The sequence below is a fragment of the Amborella trichopoda genome, chromosome 9, assembly GCF_054954075.1.
Source record: "Amborella trichopoda isolate Santa Cruz 75 chromosome 9, AtrichopodaSantaCruz75HAP2 v2.0, whole genome shotgun sequence".
Taxonomy (NCBI): Eukaryota; Viridiplantae; Streptophyta; class Magnoliopsida; order Amborellales; family Amborellaceae; genus Amborella; species Amborella trichopoda.
In genome coordinates, this window is record NC_142344.1 from 10543519 (window position 1) to 10563719 (window position 20201).

Consider the following 20201-nt stretch of genomic DNA (forward strand, 5'->3'; position numbering starts at 1 on the left):
AAAAATTATGGTCCTCCAGACCATGATCAACCATGACTCTATGGTGCATAGGGGTAATCTCTCGCACATGTACACGCTTCACCCTCATTGGCGAATCTTAAAGCGACTATCTATGTATATGTCATGTGATGATATAACGATGAGGTTTTATCATTGTCACTGAAGGCTATTTATCATATGCAAGAGCCAAACAGTCCATTGGCTCTCATATTGGCATACTCCGACCTCATCAAGGGCTAACCCACTAAACCCTTATTGGTAGATCCCTATGCCCAGGTACCTTGGGTTTTTCCAAACTCGACTGGCCTAGCATGTCAAGCCTAGTCCGAGTATCAACAAATTGCATTTGCCTAGTATGGTCCACAAGAGGACCACACTCCCATTGAGTTTATGCTTCACTATATAAATGCTCATACAAGCTCTCATAAGGTTTCTAAAGGCCACATAAACCCAACACCAACAACTCATAAAACATCTGAAACCCTAAATCTACTCTTTGAATAAACATAGTATTTTCATTTTATCTCTCTAAAAAAAAAGAGAAACTCAAGGCCCATCCATGGGCCCTAGGCCGCGTAAGCTAAGACTATTTCTCTCTCTACAAAACGCGAGTCTTTTCTGTCATACCACACCCATGGGAAGCCAATTCTCTTCATGAATAAGAAGAAGCTCGGGTTGCAAAAAACTAGAGAAGCTCAAACCCTGGCAGCCTTAAGCAGCATATTTCTTTGTAAAACCAAGTCCCTTTCTCTCTCTACAAAATGTAAGCCTTTTATCTCTTCTCTCATACCACTATGGTGGTAAAAAACCAAAGAAGCATGGCTGCCTGTCTTTGTAAAGCCAAGGCGCTTGCCATGTCTTTTCTCTCATACCACATCTTATTAGAAGCCCCTTTTGTTCATGAATGAGGATAAACTAAGTTGCAAAAAACCATATAAGCTCAAGCCCCATCCATGGGCCTAGGTGGCATTTTTGTAAGGCCAAGGCCCTTTATCTCTCAACAATACACAAGCCTTTTTACTCATACGACACCCATAGAAACCCCTTCTCTTCATGAATAAGGAGAAGCTCGGGTTGCAGGTTTGCTTATTGTATAGAAGCAAATTGTTTACTGCTGCGAGAGATACAAAAAAATTTTTTGGATGGGCAAAATAATTTTGGAAGTTGCTTTTAATATGTTAACTCCATCCAAACAGTGCAACATAATAAATAAAAAAGATGGCAATGTTTTTTAATTAAGGATGACAATTTTTTTCAATGTGAAGGTTTTTTTATTTGACATCCAAACTGGCTCTTAAGTGATTTATCTTATATTTGATTGTCATTATATTGTACAAGTTTCTATTGATTATGCTACAAATTTTCCCATTAATTGTTTTTCATTTTTTTTGAAAATTAATATAAAAATATCATTTTGTGTTTGAAATTTAAAAATAGTCATGTGTTTTATATTTTACACTCAAATCCCACTTTTATAGTGAATATTGTGTGTTAACTTTATTGTGTTCTCTATAAATCTTATTAAGCTCAAATTTTGGAATCAATATTTATCTTGATAATGCACTTGTAAAAAATATCAAAAAATACAATCAAGTTAAATAAAATGACCAAAACACCTTTAAAAATTTCAAATTTTTAGGGTTTATTGGTTATTTTTTATTTTTAAATATTTTTGGCATTTTTTTGCAAATACGAGATTATGAGAAGTATCGAATCCCCAATTTTTAACTTGATCCAACTCATAGAAAAAGAAATAAAAGTAATACAATGCGCACTCTAAAAAAGTGAGACTTAAATGTAAAATATAAAATATGATGGATTGTCTATAAAGATACCATTTATCTTTTATATATAGAGGTCATATTCATTTTTGTCCCTTAAACTTTAAAATAGGTTGTAAGAGTGTCATTGAATAGATATAAAGTTTTTTAAAAAATTACGAAACTTCACGACTCACCTCAAACTATCCAATTTTGACATTTAATGAGTATGAATGATTTGTGACCTCTATGTGTAGATAAGATAAAGAGCACTGATCCAATCGCTTTCTAAACAATCCCTAAATATAAAGGATTATTTTTTAATTTTAATTACAAAATTAACTTTTTTCCTTTCCTGCGTTTCTCATATATTATATTATAATTTAACAAGGAGGCAAAAGCGAGATTGACTTCCGCAGTCTAGTCCACAATTTGAACATCGATTCTATCGCCAGTCTAGTCCACAACTGACAACATTGCTCCTATTGCCAGTCTACTTAACAATTAGCACGTGAGTGCTGACGCACTTTTTTGAGTTGTGCCACGTGGAAACAATAAAAAAGAACCACTTTTTTGAGTTGTGCCAGGGGGAAAGAATAAAAAAGAACCACTTTTTTGAGTTTGTGCCGCGGGGAAAGAATAAAAAAGGACCTTTTTTTGAGTTGTGCCACGGGGAAAGAAAAAAAAGAGTGCTCGAAATGGACGGCACAAATTCAGATCCACAAATAGTGGCTCTGAATATGCCCTAGATAAAATCCCTCCCTTTGGTGCCGTGCCGCCTCTTTCTCTCTTCGTCTCTGCATCCTCGCTGAGCTGCAAAAATACTCGGACTGCTCCCGGTACCGCTTCTTTCATAAAGAAAGGAAGGGATCGAGTCAAAGAAAGGAATCGATCAGGTGTAAGCTTGCTCTAACTCTTCGCACTCGCTTAGCTATTTGGCTCGCTCAGCACTTCGCTTCCCTCAACTAGGGTTTTTACTGACGCAGCAGTTGCAGAGGTTGGTTTAGAGAGAAGAGAAAGAAGTAGGTTTGGAGAAATGGAAAATCTGGCTCTTACTCGGCCCGTAGGGACCCGGCTGGTGCCTGGATCACCGAAGGTTTCACCTCTTGGAGGTTTCTCCTCGATCAAGCTTCTTCAAAGACCTTCGCCATTGTCTCTCAAGGTGCTTTTCCTTCATTGATTTTCGCCATTAACTGATTCATTTGTTGTAATGAGTTGTTTTTTGCTTTGGTTTTCTGCATTTTGTTTGTGGATGTAATGTTTTTGCATGTCGCTTTGATGAAAATCTTTGTATAAGAGGATTCTTTTCTTTATTCTTAGTAGTTCACTTTCTCTGGGTGACAATTGTAATGGTTATGGACAGCATCAAAAAAAAAATGTAATGGTTATATTAATGATGATGCAAAACAATACAAAAAGAAAAAAAAGAGAAAAAAATTGAAATGGTTATAATAATGATGAGAAAATCCCTACAATTCTCTCTCTCTCTCTCTCTCTCTCCACACTTTGCGGACATAGCCATCATTCTTCAATTTCTGGTGCAGTAGGGATTTGCTCAATAGTTGCTTCTTCATTTGTTGAACTCTAGTATTTGCTAAACAATTACATAAGTCACCATGAGTGTGATCAACAAAAACATCAACTTTTGTTGTTAACTTTAGAAGTGGGCTCCATTGATTCGAAAATTTTTTGCTTGATTCATAACTTTGATCGAGCTCATGGCAATATCCATTTTTTCACTCATAAATAATCTCTTGAATTATTTGAAAATAATAGGTGTTGGTGAAACGAGGGTTGTAATTTTCTATTTGATGGAGGTATTTGCACACAAATTGAAGAGAGATCTTCTTATTTTCAAGCATATCAATGTGATATCTCAATATAATATTTGTCCCCCTACTAGTAATAATCAATGTGCATAAGGTTTACCAAGCAAATTTGTTCTCAGGATACCTGAAAATATAAGATCTTACTTGTTCAATGCATAGGAACAACAAGATCTTGATGTATTGGAGTTGCCTTTCTATTTGAGAAAGAACAATTTAGAAAGGAGCATTGAACAACAAGATCTTGAAGTATTGGAGTTGCCTCTCTATCAGAGGAAGAACAATTTGGAAAGGAAGAGAAAATGTAAAAAGGTTATGATTTAGTATAAAATCAAATCCCAATTATAGGAAGAGAATGCCCTGTCATGTTGTGCTATGATTTTTTAATGTCTTGTGACCGTTCATATTGGTAGTCATACCTTTTAACTATTTCATGGTTAGTAACCATTCATCAATTACAATTGTTTATAAAAAATTACAATAATTTAAAATAATTATCATATTAAACACGTGCAAAGCCAAACTAGCAAAAAGACATTTACTGTTATGATTTAGTTTATGATTTTAGTATAAAATCAAATCCCAATTGTAGGAAGAGAATGCCTTGTCATGTTGTGCTATGATTTTATAATGCCTCGTGACCGTTTGTATTGGCAGTCATGCCTTTTTACTATTTTAATGTTTATTAACCGTTCATCAATTACAATCATTTATCAAAAATCACAATAATTTTAAATAATTATCATATTAAACACGTGCAAAGCCAAACTCGCAAAAAGACATTGAGCAACGAGCCCAACCATGAGCAGGCTCATTGTACTTTTGTGCCAATGCAAGTATCCAAAGTACAAGCATGCATCCTTGCGGCTGCGGGTGCGAGGTTGAGTGGTCAACAAGAGAGGCGTACCATCCCTTTGGTTCCATGATCATGATTGAGGGGGAGTGCTCTCTACATATAAACAGGACTACCTCTTCTCCCTCCTTCAAAGTGGGATTGAAAATGCATTGCTCTCACTCAATAAAGCACTGCACAATGCAAATACTATAATTGGTCAATTTTTTTTTTTTTTGAGACATTGTGTGCCATTGCCATTCCGCGTCAGCTTTCAATAATATAATTATATAATAATAATAATTATAATTTAACACGAGGCGAAAAGCTAGATTGAGTCTATCGCCAGTCTACTGCACAATTGACACGTCAGCGCAGACGCACACTTTTTTGTCGTTGTGCCATGGGGAAAGAATAAAAAGAGAGCTCCAAATGGACGGCCCAAATTCAGATCCTCAATAGTGACTCTTAATATACCCTAGATAAAACCCCTCCCTTCGGTGAGTGCCTGTGCCGCCTTACTCGACTATTGACTCTGGCAATGCCAGGGCCTCTTTCTCTCTTCCACTGCATCCTTGCTGAACTGCGAAAATACTTGCCGATCATTTGTCGAGAACTAGGGTTTTACTGATGCAGCAATTGCAGAGGTTGGTTTAGAGAGAGAAGCCCTTCTTAGAGAGAGAAAGAAGTAGGTTTGGAGAAGATGGAAAACCTGGTTCTTACTCGGTCCGTAGCTTCCTGGCTGGTGCCTGGATCAGAGAGAAAGAAGTAGGTTTAGAGAAGATGGAAAATCTAGGCCTGGCTGGTGCCTGGATCATCGAAGGTTTCACCTATTGTAGGTATCTCCTCGATCAAGCTTCTTCAGAGACCTTCGCCATTGTCTCTCAAGGTGCTTTTCCTTCATTGATTTTCGCCATTAACTGATTCATTGTTGCAATGAGTTGTTTTTTGCTTTGGTTTTCTGCATTTTGTTTGTAGATCTAATGTTTTTGCATGTTTGATGAAAATCTTGGTGTAGGAGGATTCTTTTCTTTCTTCTCAGTAGTTCACTTTCTCTGGGTGATAATTGTAATGGTTACAGAAACAAAAATTGTAATGGCTATAATAATGATGATGCAAAAAATATAAAAAGAAAAAAAAGAGAGAGAGAAAAAACAAGGAAAAAATATATTTTAATCATTGACAAATTGTTTTTCTCTCTCCTCTACTGCCTCCACCTTAGGCCCATCTGCCCTACTTCCATCCTTCGGCTTCTTTTCCCCCTAATGTAACATGTTCTTCTAGTCTCTTTCCCCCCATTTCTTCTCTTACCCCACTGTTTTCAGGACCTATTTCCTCTTCTAGCTCATTCCCTCTCTCTTCCCCTTTTCTCTCCCCTCTTTTCCACTCATTTTCAGCGAGGTTGTAAGGGAGAACTACTGTAGTGCGAGGAACAAATGACGTCTCAGCTCCTTCCCCTCAACATCTCTCGGCTTGGTCGTTCATCACTGCACAGTTTGGTAGGCTTGAGGGGTTCCAGCTCTAGAGGACCAGTTGTAGACCCAACAATCTACTTCCATCCTGACTGGTCACGCCTTCCACCCCTCTCTCTCCCGGCCCTGAAGCTTCTACCCCCTCGGTTTCGGACACCCAAATGCTTTCCAGCTTCTGAAGAAATTGCATGTAGGCTGGAGGCATTCCTGCTCCTGCGGACCAGTTGTGGACCCAACAATCTCCTTCCACCCTGACTGGTCACCCCTCTCTCTCGGCCCTGAAGTATGTACCCCCTCGGTTTTGGACACCCAAATGCTTTCCAGCTCCTGAAGAGTACTCGAGGTCCCAGCATCCTCCTGCATCCTACTTTCTTTTCCCCTAACCCTCTTCTCCATAGTTATCTTCTTTTTTGTATTCCTCCTTACCCTTTAGCCTCCCTTCTTCCTTGCTTTATATACTTTGTGCACCTGTTTATAGGGTCATACCTTTTTCTCCTCATTTTTCAAGTTTTTTCAGTTCCTTATTTTTTTCTGCTTCCCTCTATGTACTTTGAGCACCTATCATGTGGTTGTCATTTGGCCACCTCTTGCGGATCTATGTTCTTTTTGTTTGTTTTAATGAAGTTAACCAATTGGAAAAAAAAATAATTGATGATGCACTGTTTCTGGTTATTATTATTATTATTGTTATAAATTTTACTTTAACTTGGTTGTGGAATAAACAATCTAATTTTTAATGGAAAACTGAAAGTCTAATTTATAGTCAGAGTTCTTCTTCATTACAAGTATAAATGGACTTGTAAGCTACTTAAAATAATTAGCAACATAGTCATTTTGAGTCTCTGAACCATAATTAACAGAGATTCTCTGCTTCGTATATATAAAATAATTGGAGAAAGTGATGAATGTATGAGTTAAACAGAAGAGTAAAGAAAATATGGGAAATACTAAAATATATCCAACTAGTGGAAATTCGATCATTGCTGTCAGGGCCATATTGGAGGTTGAAATGGTGAGGCGCTAATTCAGTAGGACTTGCTGGACTGGACTGGTTCATTGGTCAAACCAAGGAAAAAATAGAAACATAAAATAAAGCAAAAAAATTTCAGAAAACATGGAAAAAACTATAGGAAATTGAGAAAAAATAGAAAATTTTAGAAAATTATAACACACCATGTGTCCATATCTCATGAAACACTCAAGCAATAACAATGAAATTGAAGGCAGAAGGTCATAATACATAACATGAACCATGATGTCGAGTTAAAAAAAAAAAGGGAAAATTTCTCTGTACCCCCTATTTTTGGCAGCCATTTCTCTGGAGACCTAAGGATTCAGGATGTTTCTGGCGGCATAGGGTCTCTATTTTTTCTATCTTCCAACCCCTTGGACGCCTTTGACCATGTATTTTTAACCCCTAAAAAAGGGTAAAATGACACCCTCTTAACAAAACCTTTTTTTTCCATTAACCTCTCATATCTCTCTCGCTCAAAACACTCTCTCTCTTAAAACTCCGTCTCTTTGTCAAATACTAAGAACACTGTCTCCCTCTCTCTCTCAAAACACCTTCTCTCTCTCTCTCTCAAGACGCATCTCTCTGCTCGTCCTCCCCCATGGCTGAAATCCCAGAAACCTGAATTTAACTGATCCAGTTTCAATCGAAGCTAGAGTTGTAAGCCCCTCAATTGTGATCCAGTATGAATTGATAGGGTTTCAGCTTCTTTTGCCAAGGAGACAACTTGGAAACGCTTATTTCTTACACGATTTGAGATCAAATTCGAATTTTGTGCTGCTGATCAAGAAGGGAAACCTCACTTTTGTTTGAATTGAGCTAGGGCTTTTAGCTTCAATTACCAGGAAGAAGGACCCAACCCCAATTACGAGTTTGTTGGTAAGAAATGGGTTTCACATGCTTGAATTGAGCTCTGGTGATGATCAGATGGGTTAAATCATGCCCCAACATTAATAGACCCAATTATGATCTAGCACAAATCAATCTGTCATTTTGGAATGTCAATCCCAAAGGGAATAAGAATAGGTGTGCCTTAAATCGTATTTCTAATTTTGATCATCTCTTGTTTGGAAGGAATTCAGATGAAAAAAAAAAATGCGTTAGGTGTTTGAGAGAGAGGGAAGTGTCTTTTGATAGAGAGAGAGAGGAGAGAGATGATGTAGAGAGGGGAACTTTCAGCAACTGAGCTCAGTTTGCGTATTTGAGAGAGAGACAGTTTTGAGTGTGTGTGAGAGAGAGAGAGAGAGAGGAGAGAGATGATGTAGAGAGGGGAACTTTCAGCAACTGAGTTCAGTTTGTGTATTTGAGAGAGACAAAATTTTTAGTGTGTGAGAGAGAGAGAGAGAGGAGAGAGACGATGTAGAGAGGGGAACTTTCAACAACTGAACTAAGTTTGGGTATTTGAGAGAGAGACTAAGTTTTGAGTGTGTGTGTGTGAGAGAGAGAGAGAGAGAGAGAGAGAGAGAGAGAGATAGAGAGAGAGAGCTGGTGTTTTGGGTATCAGGCAGACAGAGAGAGAGAATGTTTTGAGAAAGAGAGGGAGAGGTTAACGGAGAAAAAAAGGATTTGTTGAGAGGGTGTCATTTCACCCTTTCTTTTGGTAAAAAATACATAGTCAAAGGGGTCCAGGGGTTGGAGGATAGAAAAAATAGAGACCCTATGCCACCAGAAATATTATAAATCCTTGGGTTTCTTGAGAAATAGTTGTCAAAAATGGGGGGTACAAAGGAATTTTCCCAAAAAAATATGCAAAAATTATAACTACGGAACCGTGTCCATATATGAACACTCTTTATCCTCCATACTTCAATTGAAGTATTAAACAACCAAAAATAAAATAAGATTAGTGGAATGTGGTAAGGCCTTCAAGCGAAGCATTACAGAGTGTCACTTAGTTGGAGGATGCGTTTGGGGTATCTGGCTTTCAGGATTCTAAATGAGCAGTTCCTATTGAAGTACTTGCAATTCTTGTCTCGTCTTTTGTCTTTTGTTTTGTTACCTTCACCTTTCTAACTTCTCTATACTCATCTGTTTTCTCTACTTCCGTCTACCTCTATTTCTTTCTTGCATTCCACCTCTCTCTTTCTTTCTCCTCTCCCTCTATCATCTTCTATTCCCATTTCATTGCTATCTTCCTCTTTTTTTGTGTTCTCGTTCGTAGAGCTTTCGACATCATATGGGCTGCCTATGACCTCTATATTTGCCTCAAATTTTATATCTAGACCTGTGGGATGCCTTTTGATCTGTCATATACCCCGAGCACCTATTATGTGGGTTGCTGTCAACCTTACCCCTCGTGAGCTTTTATACTCCTACTATTGCATATGTACATACATACATCATCACCCTTTCAAGAAAAAAAAAGAAAAAAAAGAAAAAGAAAAAAAAGAAAAAGAAAAAGAAAAGCAAGCAATTGAAATAACAACACATTTATATACCAAAAATGTACAAAATCCTCAACATAAGCAACACCATGATATCTAACTACTAAAGCCAAAAGAACCTTTAGAAGGAATGCAAGAAACATCTCATTGAAAGTCATTTAAAATGAGGAGCTGAGGAGTGAAAGGATGCAAGGGATATCTTGGGAAGATGATTATACACAAAGAAAATGTAAATCCTAAATTTTGTTGGATATTTACATAAGACACTTTGTTTGTTCATGAAAAGGCAATATGTAACAGTGCTACAACTACAAATGTGGATCATAGTTGTCGGAGGCCGGGACGGGTTTAGGAGTAGGTTGGTTTGGGCAATGCTGAACTGCATAGGGTGGAGGCTTTTGGGGTTTTGGTCTACGTTTGTACATTTTATAAGTTAAGGAGCTAGAACCTAGGATACCTTAGAGCAAGATCTCATATTATTGGGATCTAGGTTTTCACTTGGAGGATCTAAGATGAACTATACATAAAACAATAAACAATATATGATCCACAATTAGGATCGAGCTAATGCATGCTCGATTCATCATCGCGCATACCTTAGCTTATTACCAATGTCATAACTATAGTACTTCAATTTACCACAATAATAGAATTCAATAATATCATAAATTGGCTTTCTGTGGTATTAAACTGTAGTTTTTTAATGCCGTAATTCTGGCTTACTGCAATATGATATGCACCAGAATTAAACATATTCCAAAGAAGGAAATTTATAATACTAAGGAGAGGAGCAGTAGTTCAATTAATAGTATAGCTCCTCTCCTTGGAGGGATAGTACAAGCATGTAGGTCGAGATCCCATTTTGTAAGGAGAGAGATCGCTATTTCTCTAAGTCTAGCTCTATCTAAGATCCCTCAGAGGAGCTACGGGATCGAGTTCCTACGGTGGGGCTGTGGCCTTACCCCCGAGGTTCCCACAACTATGATGTGGATAAACTAGTGTTTGCAAAATCGAACCGGAACGGTTAACTGGACATGGGCTTGAAAGCGATTTAACCAGCCTAACCGATAAACCGGCCGATTCAACCGCTCTAACAGGGTAAGTCCCAAATGACTAAAAAAATGTTAAAAAATAAAAAAAGATACAAAAAAAAATCTACTAAAATATGAAAAGCATATAAAGAATGTGATTAAAACAAAACACACTCAAATGAAGTTGAAATTAATGAAAAAAATGGATTTTAACCAGTCGATTTGTGCCTAGGGGTATTTTTAATTTTTTTTGAAAAGATAGGAAAATATAAAAGTGAGTATCAATGGCCAAAATATTTTTTAATCTTTACCATTATGTAAAGAATATTAAAGTAGCGTTAAAAAAATTGACTTGATCAACTATTTTTTTTAAAGAGAATGATTGTTTTTTTTTAAGAAAATGATCTTTTTTTTTTTTAAAAAGAAAATGATATTTTTTTTTAAGAAAATAATCTTTTTTTTAAGAAAATGTTTTTTTTTTTAAAAATGAAGAAAAAATTATGTTATATATAATATAAGCTCTTATTAAAAAAAATGAAGAAAAATTATGTTATATATAGTATAAGCTCGTATTTTTATCAACTAAGTAGTAAATGGCATAGGGTTAGTGGGTCTAGTAATAAATGGCATATGGTTAGTGGGTGACCTCATTCAAAGAGGATTCAAGTAAATATTTTTGAACCAACAAAATCTTAAAATAAAACAAATATTTTTGAACCAACGAAATCTTAAAAGAAAACAAACGCTGGTGGACGAAATCTTAAAAGAAAAGAAACGCTGGCGGGGATTCAAACCCTGATTCATATAAAAACCAATCGTCAACACTAACCAAGACACCATTGTAATGTATTTGGTGTAAAGTAGTATTCTATTTAAAGTTTCAAATACTGGGTGACCACCAAAATCGGCCAAAATCGGAACTGGTCTGGCCGGTTCCGACCTAAACGGCCGATTGGCAGTTAGATCGGCCGGTTTTGCGAACACTAGGATAAACAATAATTGTGTGCTGTTCGAGGATACAAGTGATTAACAAGGTTAAAGTGCATCATACAACCTGGGGGTTTGGCTACTGCTGCATTTGTGGCCATGAAAGAGGTTCCTTGTCAAATAGCATATTGATGTGGCTGCTTCTTTGTAATTATTGCCATATTGTCTTTTTTTTTTTTATAAAATGGGTATTGGACATTCTTCCCACGTATATCTCTACGGCTTGCCTGCTTTACTAAGAGCAACAATTTTCCACAATGCGTAAATTCATCATGAGCTTTGATTTCTGGGGATAAATTTGCATACTTTTGGCATTGGGTTTTTCTTTAATGAACTAGAATTGTTTTGACTTTTAATTAGAAGTTGAGTTTTGAGGATTGAGGCTTTGTTGGATTGTTCTCTGGCTAATGACCCTTCATGTGGCCTCTAATTGAGTTCTCAACCATTGAATTCACAAATGTCTGAAAGAGAAGTATATGGCAGGTTTACTCCAATACATAAACAAAAAATTCAATTGGCATTTTTATGGCAATACTTGGCAAGCCTCACCATGAAATCATCGTGAACGTATGTCGATTGTTTTTTTTTTCCATGTATTTTTGCTCCCACTTGTAATAAGAGTGTATTTTTCATCTCTTGTTAATAGTTGAACAACATTATTTGATACTTTATTGTCATTCTTGGACTATAAAGTATGAAATTGTGCTCCAAGTGAAAGGAGTGACTATGTGGAACTCAAGGTATCAAATTCAATTTTTTTTTATTCAATATACCTTAATTCCACTTACATGGGCCACCATTATGTTGCTGTAAATTAAATAATATCCTAGATGCAACCTAAGATATTTATTTTTACTGCCAAAAGAAATGAAAACTATCTAGGAGCTTTAAACAAACTTCCACTTTAATGTTTTGTACAATATAAGTTCCTGAAAATTCACAGAAAAATATGAAATAATACTGGAAATTAATTAGAACTACTGGGAAGATTTGCTGGAAGATGCTTGGAGTTACCCTCACAGGTTTTGGTATACGCACACCTGATTCCTTGATCAATGACGCACTTTTACTCCTTAAGGTATTGCTGAAAATTCAGAGATAGGAAGCTACTTAGGCAATATTTCTTTCTCTAGGGTTTTAGAGAGCTAAAAAATTCAACTAGGGTTTGTATGAAATCCTATAGGAACATACTAGGGTAAGGCTTGATGGTTTATTTCTCTCTTAGCTGGCAGTACCACTCTTCCTCTTCAAACTCAAGAAACCTCACCTAGGGTTTGAAAAGTCCCACCTTTCTTTTTTTTCTTAGATATAAGTTTTTCAAAATAAGAGGAGAGAGAGGGTGCGTGCCTCCTTATGGGGTAAAGAGGGGGGAGGCACATAAGTTCAAAATTTTTTTGAGAGAGAAAAGTGCGTGGAGAAGAGAGAGAGAGAGAGAGAGAGAGAGAGAGAGATGTGATGGAGATAGAACTTGGGGGTGTGAGAGAGAGGATTCTTTGCATGGGAGATAAAAATCTTGTCATAAATTGATAGAGGTTCAAATAGATCTTTAAATAGAATGAAGTCTATCTCCTAATCAGCATATGATTCCAATCTAAGTATGCCTTATCTAATTTCCAGCTTGGCCTTTAGTATAATTAGGAGATCTGTGGGGTGAGATTTAATCAGAGCTATCCGTCCCACAAATTAGACATCATGATTTTGGATGGAAAATAGGGACCTTATCCTCATAGATTTTGTCCCAAGTCTAAGTCTTATTTAAATTTGAAATATAACCAATCTTATCATAATCTAGATCTCTCATAATTAAAGATACTCTATCTTTTAAAAACTCCCACTAGAATAGGGAACGAAATCTTATTTAAAATTAAAAGATTTTCTATCTTTTACTTAATTTAAAATTTGAACTAAATATTAAGAAAATGGGGCGTGCCCCCCTTTGTCCTAAAAAAATGGCATGCCACTTTTTTGCTAAAATAGTGGCGTGCCTCTCTAAGGGGTAAGTGGGTCCCACATGGGTGGTACACATATGTGGGGGCTGGATCCTTGATCCTCACATGTGCCTTGTCAAGTTTTGAAAATTTCGATAGTACCCTTTTAATGAATATTTCGACATAAATCATATTTAAAATTCTAAAAAGATTTTAAAAATCATAAAAACATTTATAATAGCAAAATAAAATATACTAGGAGTGGAGTGATACCAATGGGGTCAAAATTAGTGACAATAATGGCACTCTACTTGCCCAAGAAACCATGATCCATTATTGTTTTCTTATCCAACCCAACAAAGACTCATGACCCACAATCTCATTTCAGGGGGGCTCATGATTGGCTTGTTAAAGTAGGACAAAAAACAGTGTGGCCATTATGTTGGAATGTGGATTTCAGTTCCCTTCCTTTAAAAGCAAGTCTAGCACTTATCACCACAGTAAACAGGCGGCTCTGTCTATGTATATGTACAAGTGTTCCTCTGTAGGGATGCTTCTCAGTAATGCGGTTGTTATGTTTACATGTCGTGCAGAAGTTTGTTGAGGCTTTGGACCTTGCGCTCACCGGCCTACAACTGCACACATGAGACCTCACAATTCTCTTGACCTACAAACATCATCTTTGAGCATCTCTCTGACCTCAACAAGGGATGACCTACTGCAAACCCTTCTCGGTAGTGCCACATGATTACGGCCATAAAGCCCCCAACCCTCGGTCAGTCACGCACAATCCCACTAAAGTGCATATTCCACTATAAAATATCATATTTACAAGCGCTCTATCCTTTGAAGGTTACAAAAGTCAACAAGAAGGAGGTACTCCTTTGTTTCACATTTATGCGAAACATTTCCAAAGGCTTAGGTTATGATTATTGGTTTAATTTTTATATATCTTTGATTTGGGTTTTATTATTTTCAATTGCTGCTGCTATTGCTTTTTTACTTTAAATTTGATCTTTTTAGAATTGATGTTCTTGAAGGTCTTTACTATTCATTTTCTTTTCCTTTGTTTTTTCATTTGAATGAGGGGATTGTGAAATTGTTGCTGATAATTATGTTTAATTAACTTGCATATCTATGGTCTTCTTTGCAGTTCAACTATAACTCTTGCTCCATTTCTTCAAGTGTTATAGACGCTTCCCAAACAAGGTGTGAAGCAATTGCTGTGGATACGAGTAGGTATGTCAAAAAGCAAATCCAAAGGCAATACTTGTTGCGATTTTGGTTTGATAATGTGCTACAATTAAACGTGTTTTAATTGAGACCCCGTTTAGTTATTAAATTCCTTAACCTATTGAACTTTTCTTTCCCCTTGTTCTTTTTTGTGTTATGCAATGAAGGCTCAGTAAGCTGACTTTTTACTTTCTATTTATATTTTTCTTGTATGTTTCTTGGGCATTTGTTGACCATGATTGTCCCCTTTTTTTTGGGTAGTTTAGTAGTAGGAATCGAACTTTAGAACATTTTCCGTCTCAGGGAAGTTTTACTTCATAAAGAATGCATGAGTTGGATTTTCACTCGCATAGACATGTGAAGTTGTAAATCTTTGAAAACAATAATACGTGGGTTTGTTGCTCTTTATGACCGAAGGAAGATTATTCTTTTGAGCTTTATCCCTTGCTGACTGCATCTTTCATTTAGGGTGATAGGCTTGTTGTCCAATGCTTATTTTTTAGTATAGTAGTCATGGTTGTGAAGTTGTTTTAGGTGGCAGTGATATATATGATTCTTGAGAATGTGCATGTTTAATTTAGTGTCTTAGAAAATGTAAAATATATTGTCTTAGACAAAGGGCTTGGTGTGATTCATCAGAATGTAAAAGTTTAATTACTTGTCTTAAACAAATGATTGCTTGTATGTGGGCTGCCTCAACTCACTTCTTCTGGTTAATTTTGTAAACTTAAATGCCACCGCTTCAAAAAAACAACTTGCATGGTCTTTCTTCATCATTGTTTTGAGTAGTTTTAGGGATGGCTTGGTTCTTGAGTAACGATCAGTCTTCTCAAGAATGTCACCAATTTCCTACATCGTGTTCATCGAAATGGTCTTGAGTAGTACATGAAATTGACTACATGCTCATTGTGTGGGTGGGAGGAGATGATGACCCACCTTACTATTCTCTTTTGACATCATGTTTTGGGTCTTATAAACTTCTTCCTTGGGGAGTTATGGTTTGCAGAGGATAAACATGTCAACAAGGAGGTCAATGATATTGTTATTTGGCTTACAATCATAAGGTTCTTTCCCAAATCCTAGGTGTGTGTTGCACTTAGTCCAAGGTCTTCCTTCCAGACCATATTTTAAAATCGGATGAGTCAACTAGGACTCAGCGGAGTTACTCAGCCTTGGCACCCTTCCAATGTGAGCATATTGTACATACTTGTTTGGGTGTGTTTTGTATCACTCAGAACAATAAAGTCCCATAGATACTCTTTCAACGATCTTGAAAGGGCGGGATTCAGAGAATATCAGGGACGCACTCTCATGCATCAATCGGCATGATCTCAGCATATTTGGGTGGACCATTGGCCCATTTGGAGATATCTCCCCTCCCACCTTACGCTCTTATGCTTCATGCATCAATCGGCATGATCTCAGTTGATATTGCATCGATAAAGGGGAGGTCATGTATCAGGACTGCGGATTTCAGTGAAACTTGAATGAATGTTAATCGGGAGTATTTTAAAGTCATCCTCCAAGTTTTAGGTGATTTTGACTTTCACTTCGACTCAGTTTTGAAGGATCCTAAGTTCACTCAGATTGCTGGCAGATCAGTAGAGGCCCAGTTGGAGCACCTCGTAAAGGGAACCATTGACAACAATCTCAAACAGCAATGAAACTTGGGGCATGTTTAATCAGCAATATTTTGGGCCCACCCTCCCAATTTCAAGTCAATCTGATATCCCGTGGACTACTTTTGCCCTAAAGAAATCACGGCGGTTGATCTATGAAAAGGCCCCTGAGATGATCTTGGATAATGATGAAAACGTTTGGGTTTTAAAAATGAGGGCATTAAGAGCATATTGTCCAAATTTGGGCCAAATCCGATGTCATTTGACCCCAACACGGGCGGCTGTACCTGGGCGGGCGCCCATTGCCTCACCCAAAAGGTGAAAGGGGGTCATTTTGACCCCCAAGTTTGCATAACATAAGTTTAGGGGTTTATTTTTCAACCCCAAACTGAAAAAAAAACAAGAAACCCTCAATCTTAAACTTATTTATGAGAATCTTAAACAATTGCTAAGAATCGAAAGTACTTATTGTGGATTGAAAAAGTTTGTTTTTTGATTGAAATTATTTTTAGGGTGCTAGTGGTGGTGTTAGAAGACTTTTAAGTTGATTTGTAGCTCGACTGAGATAGCCAACATCGAAGATCAGAGATTTGGTAGAAGGTTAGTCTGTAAACTTTATTTGAGATTTATTTTTTCAGTTTGAGATGTCTTCTGCGGGGTCTACTAGGGGTGGAGATACGGGATGGAAATATTGTGTTAATCCGGATAAGAATGACATAAATAAAATTATGTGCAATTCTTTGGACATGTTTCTAATGCCGACATAAATAGATTTAAGAAACATCTTACCGGTATTAGAGATGATGTCGCCCCATTTAGGAAGTCCCAAATCTTGTAAAGAAAGAAATTTCGGAGTACATTGAAGCTGAAAAGAGTAAAAAAGTTGCAAAAAAAAAGGATATAGCAGAATTAAAGTCAAGGGTTCATATTTTTGATGATAATATTGAAACTGAAGAAGATGATGATGAAGAGGGGGAAAAAGAGGTAGCCATGGTTGATACTCAGAGCTCTAAGACCAAGAGGGCTTTTGGGTCTAAGAAGGCTCGTACGAGAGGGCCTATAGATAGTTTCTTTACACCTAGCCCAGAGACAGTAATTGAAAAAGGCAAGGGAAAGGGAAAAAAACAGGTGACAATTGAAAATAGGTTTAAAAAGGAAGATAGAGCCAGGGTGATTTAGTATATTGCTCGGTGGTTTTACCATGCGGGCATTTCTTTTAACACTGCTAGTTTGAATAGCTTCCATACAATGTTGGAAACAATTGGGCAATTTGGGTCAGGTTTGAAAGCTCCTACTCCTTATGAGATTAGTGAGCCACTACTGAAGAAAGAAGTCGAGTACACTAATGAATATCTCAAGACTCATAAGGAGGGATGGGCTAAATTTGGGGTTTCTTTGATGACAGATATGTGGCGTGATAGGAGGAGGAGTAACATGAATTTATTAGTAAATTGTCCCACGGGTATAGTTTTTTTGCGCTCAATCAATGCTTCCAATGATGTTCATGATGCGCATTATATATTTTCTTTCATTGATAAGGGTATTGAGGAGGTTGGGGAGGAACATGTAATTCAAGTGGTCACAGATAATGCTGGTCCCAATCTAGCTACAGGTCATTTGCTTCGACAAAAGAGGCCTCACATATTTTGGACTCCTTGTGCTGCACATTACGTAGATCTTATGCTTGAGGCAATTGGTAAATTGCCTCTTATTAAAGGAATTATTTTTAAGGCTAAGGAGGTTAAAATCTTCATATACAGTCACATACTTATCCTTAGTATGATGCGCAAGTTTACAAAAAAGAGAGAGCTAGTGAGGCCTGGGGTCACTAGATTGGCCACTGCCTACCTTAGTCTACAGAGCATGTATAAGAAGAGGATCACATTAAGGTCTATGTTTGCTTCAGAGGAGTGGAGTAGGTGTAAGTGGTCTAGAGATGCCAAGGGAAAGAAGACACAAGATATTATTCTTTTGAAATATTTTTGATGTGGGCTGAAGCATGTGATATTAGTAGTTCTTCCTTTGGTGAAGGTCTTGCACTTGGTTGATGGTGATAAGCCCTCCATGGGCTTTATATATGATGCAATGAAAAGGGCTAAGAATGAGATTGCAGAGAATTTGGGCGATGATGCAGCGAAGTATGTTCCAATTTGGGTGATTATAGATGATAAATGGGATAGACAGCTCCATAGACTATTGCATGCAGCGGGGTCCTACTTGAACCCCAAATTCTTTTATGCAGATGCAGATATTGAGTCAAAAGGGGTAATTATGGATGGTTTTAATGAGTGCATTGAGAAATTGGTTCCTGATCCAAATATCCAAGATAAGATATCGATTGAAGAGCTAATTTCGCACAAGTGTTCTTTGATGTCATTTGGGAAAGATATGGCATTAAGGCAGAGAAACAAAGACGAACCAGGTAATATTCTTTTGACTTATGTACTTTTGTTTTATAAAATATAAATTTATAATTTTCTTTTAAGTTTTGATAATGTTAAATTCCTAAATTAATTATAAAGGTCGCCCACATATTGCAGCACAATGGTAGAGACAACATAGGAGTAGCGCTCCAAACCTTTATGGCTATGCAGATCTTGAGTTTGACTACTACCTCTTCTGGTTGTGAGCGCAATTGGAGTTCGTTTGAGATGGTATTTTACTATTTTAAAGGAATAAAATTTTATATGCTTTTTTTGTTTATAATTTCATATTCATTTTGTAATATAGATTTATAAAAGGTAAGAAGATCATAGACCTATAGTAGTTACTTATGCATTATTTTTCTTTCTAGGTGCATACAAAGTGAAGAAATAGGCTCGAGCAAAGGAAGCTCAATGACTTGGTTTTTGTTAGAGAGAATCAAAGGCTCAAGGAGAAGAAAAACCAGCCAAAGAAGGACCCTATCTCTTCGAAAGACATGGAGAATGCTTCAGATTGGCTAGTTAGTGACCCTAGTACTGAGGAGGTCTTCCCTGGGGAGGGTTTGACATGGGAAATGGTCGAGGAGGCTTCAGGGCAAGCTTCTGATCCTAGGAGGGTCACTCGAGCAACTTCTTCTGCTGGTACTTCACGGACGGAGATAGAGGAAGAGGAGGCAGATTCAGAAGAATCTTAGGAAGAAGAGGAATATGTTGAAGAGGGTGATGATTCTGATTCAGATGACAGTAATGAAGTTGATGATTCTTATTCTTATTGATGTCTTGATTGTCTTCTCTCTTCTTTTGAAGTAACTTTAATACTTTATTGCACCATCTTGTTTTGGGCTTTAGACATTTGGAGTTTGAACGATTTTTATTTAGTTATGTGGTTTGTAATTTTTGGCCTTTTTGGACTATTTTGTTGTGCGGTTTACTGATTTTTCTATAGTTTTGGAAGTCAGTTTGTTGATGACTTGGAGAGTTGGAGCCTTGGAATCTTGGATGTTATTATGGTTTATTTTATAGATATGAAATATGCCAATATGGAGAATTTCTGAATTTGAGAGTTGGAGACCTTACAGTAGCCTATTAGACTTTTAAATGTTTTTAATGGTTCAAATTTTGGAATAAATTACAAATTTTGACACAAATATATGCATATATGTGCATTTGGATAACAAATATATAAAAAAAACTAAGAATTTGCACCTCAGGGCACCCGAGGTCTGGGCTCAAGCCTAGGCTTTGGGGCAGGCTGCCTAGGGGCCGCCTAGCGTCTTTTGAAACATTGGAAATAGTATAACACAATAACACACAAAGCAATTAATTTTTTTTCTTTTTAAATATTTTTAACTTAAATGCAATTTGGGGGGTTACTATCCAACCTGAATTCCCCTATCATCATCGATGTCCAAAAATCCCCTCCTCTTTGTTTGGGTGACCTGCACTTACCTAAATGCCACCTTGGCGGTTGTCTTGCCACCTAAGTGGCTAGGCAACCTGGCTGCTTAGCAATCAAATCTGCATTTTTAAACGCAAGCAGCAAATTGTTTCACATTGCCTTTGAAACTCGTGTAATAGTTTTATTTAAGATACATTTTGTTTTTCCTTTGTTGGACTGCTTACAAGATATAACAGTGAGCCTGCCAGGGCCCCAAAGAAGTGATAGTAAGCCCAGCCAAGAAGGGCCATGTGAA

General features: G+C 37.0%; 2 protein-coding genes across 42 annotated transcripts in view; both read left to right on the top strand.

The window, feature by feature from the left end:
* The first annotated feature begins 2162 nt into the window (after positions 1-2162).
* The window catches only part of LOC18424263 (branched-chain amino acid aminotransferase 2, chloroplastic), a 44623-nt gene continuing 26584 nt past the window's right edge, over positions 2163-20201 (top strand). For 4 of the 41 annotated variants that reach the window (XR_016040631.1, XM_088846591.1, XM_088846600.1 and 1 more), the window contains exons 1-3: positions 2163-2656; positions 2750-2922; positions 14386-14471. Coding sequence is in view for 23 of the 41 variants with exons in the window: in XM_088846591.1 (XP_088702717.1) it covers positions 2797-2922; positions 14386-14471 (212 nt within the window). In the remaining 18 variants the exon portion in view is untranslated. Of the gene's footprint in view, positions 2659-2747; positions 2923-5104; positions 5308-13825; positions 14109-14385; positions 14472-18624; positions 18739-18878; positions 19228-20201 lie in introns of those variants that run through there. The other 37 variants (XR_016040628.1, XM_020661627.2, XM_088846605.1 and 34 more) reach the window with 24 other exon arrangements.
* LOC148780367 (uncharacterized) lies at positions 16184-18220 on the top strand. Its single transcript, XM_088846616.1, has one exon. The coding sequence runs from the start codon at positions 17333-17335 to the stop codon at positions 18068-18070; it is 738 nt and encodes a 245-aa protein (XP_088702742.1). The 5' UTR covers positions 16184-17332; the 3' UTR covers positions 18071-18220.

Coding starts and splice junctions, on each gene's coding strand:
- LOC148780367 (XM_088846616.1), top strand. CDS start 17,333: ATGTTGGAAACAATTGGGCAATTTGGGTCAGGTTTGAAAGCTCCTACT.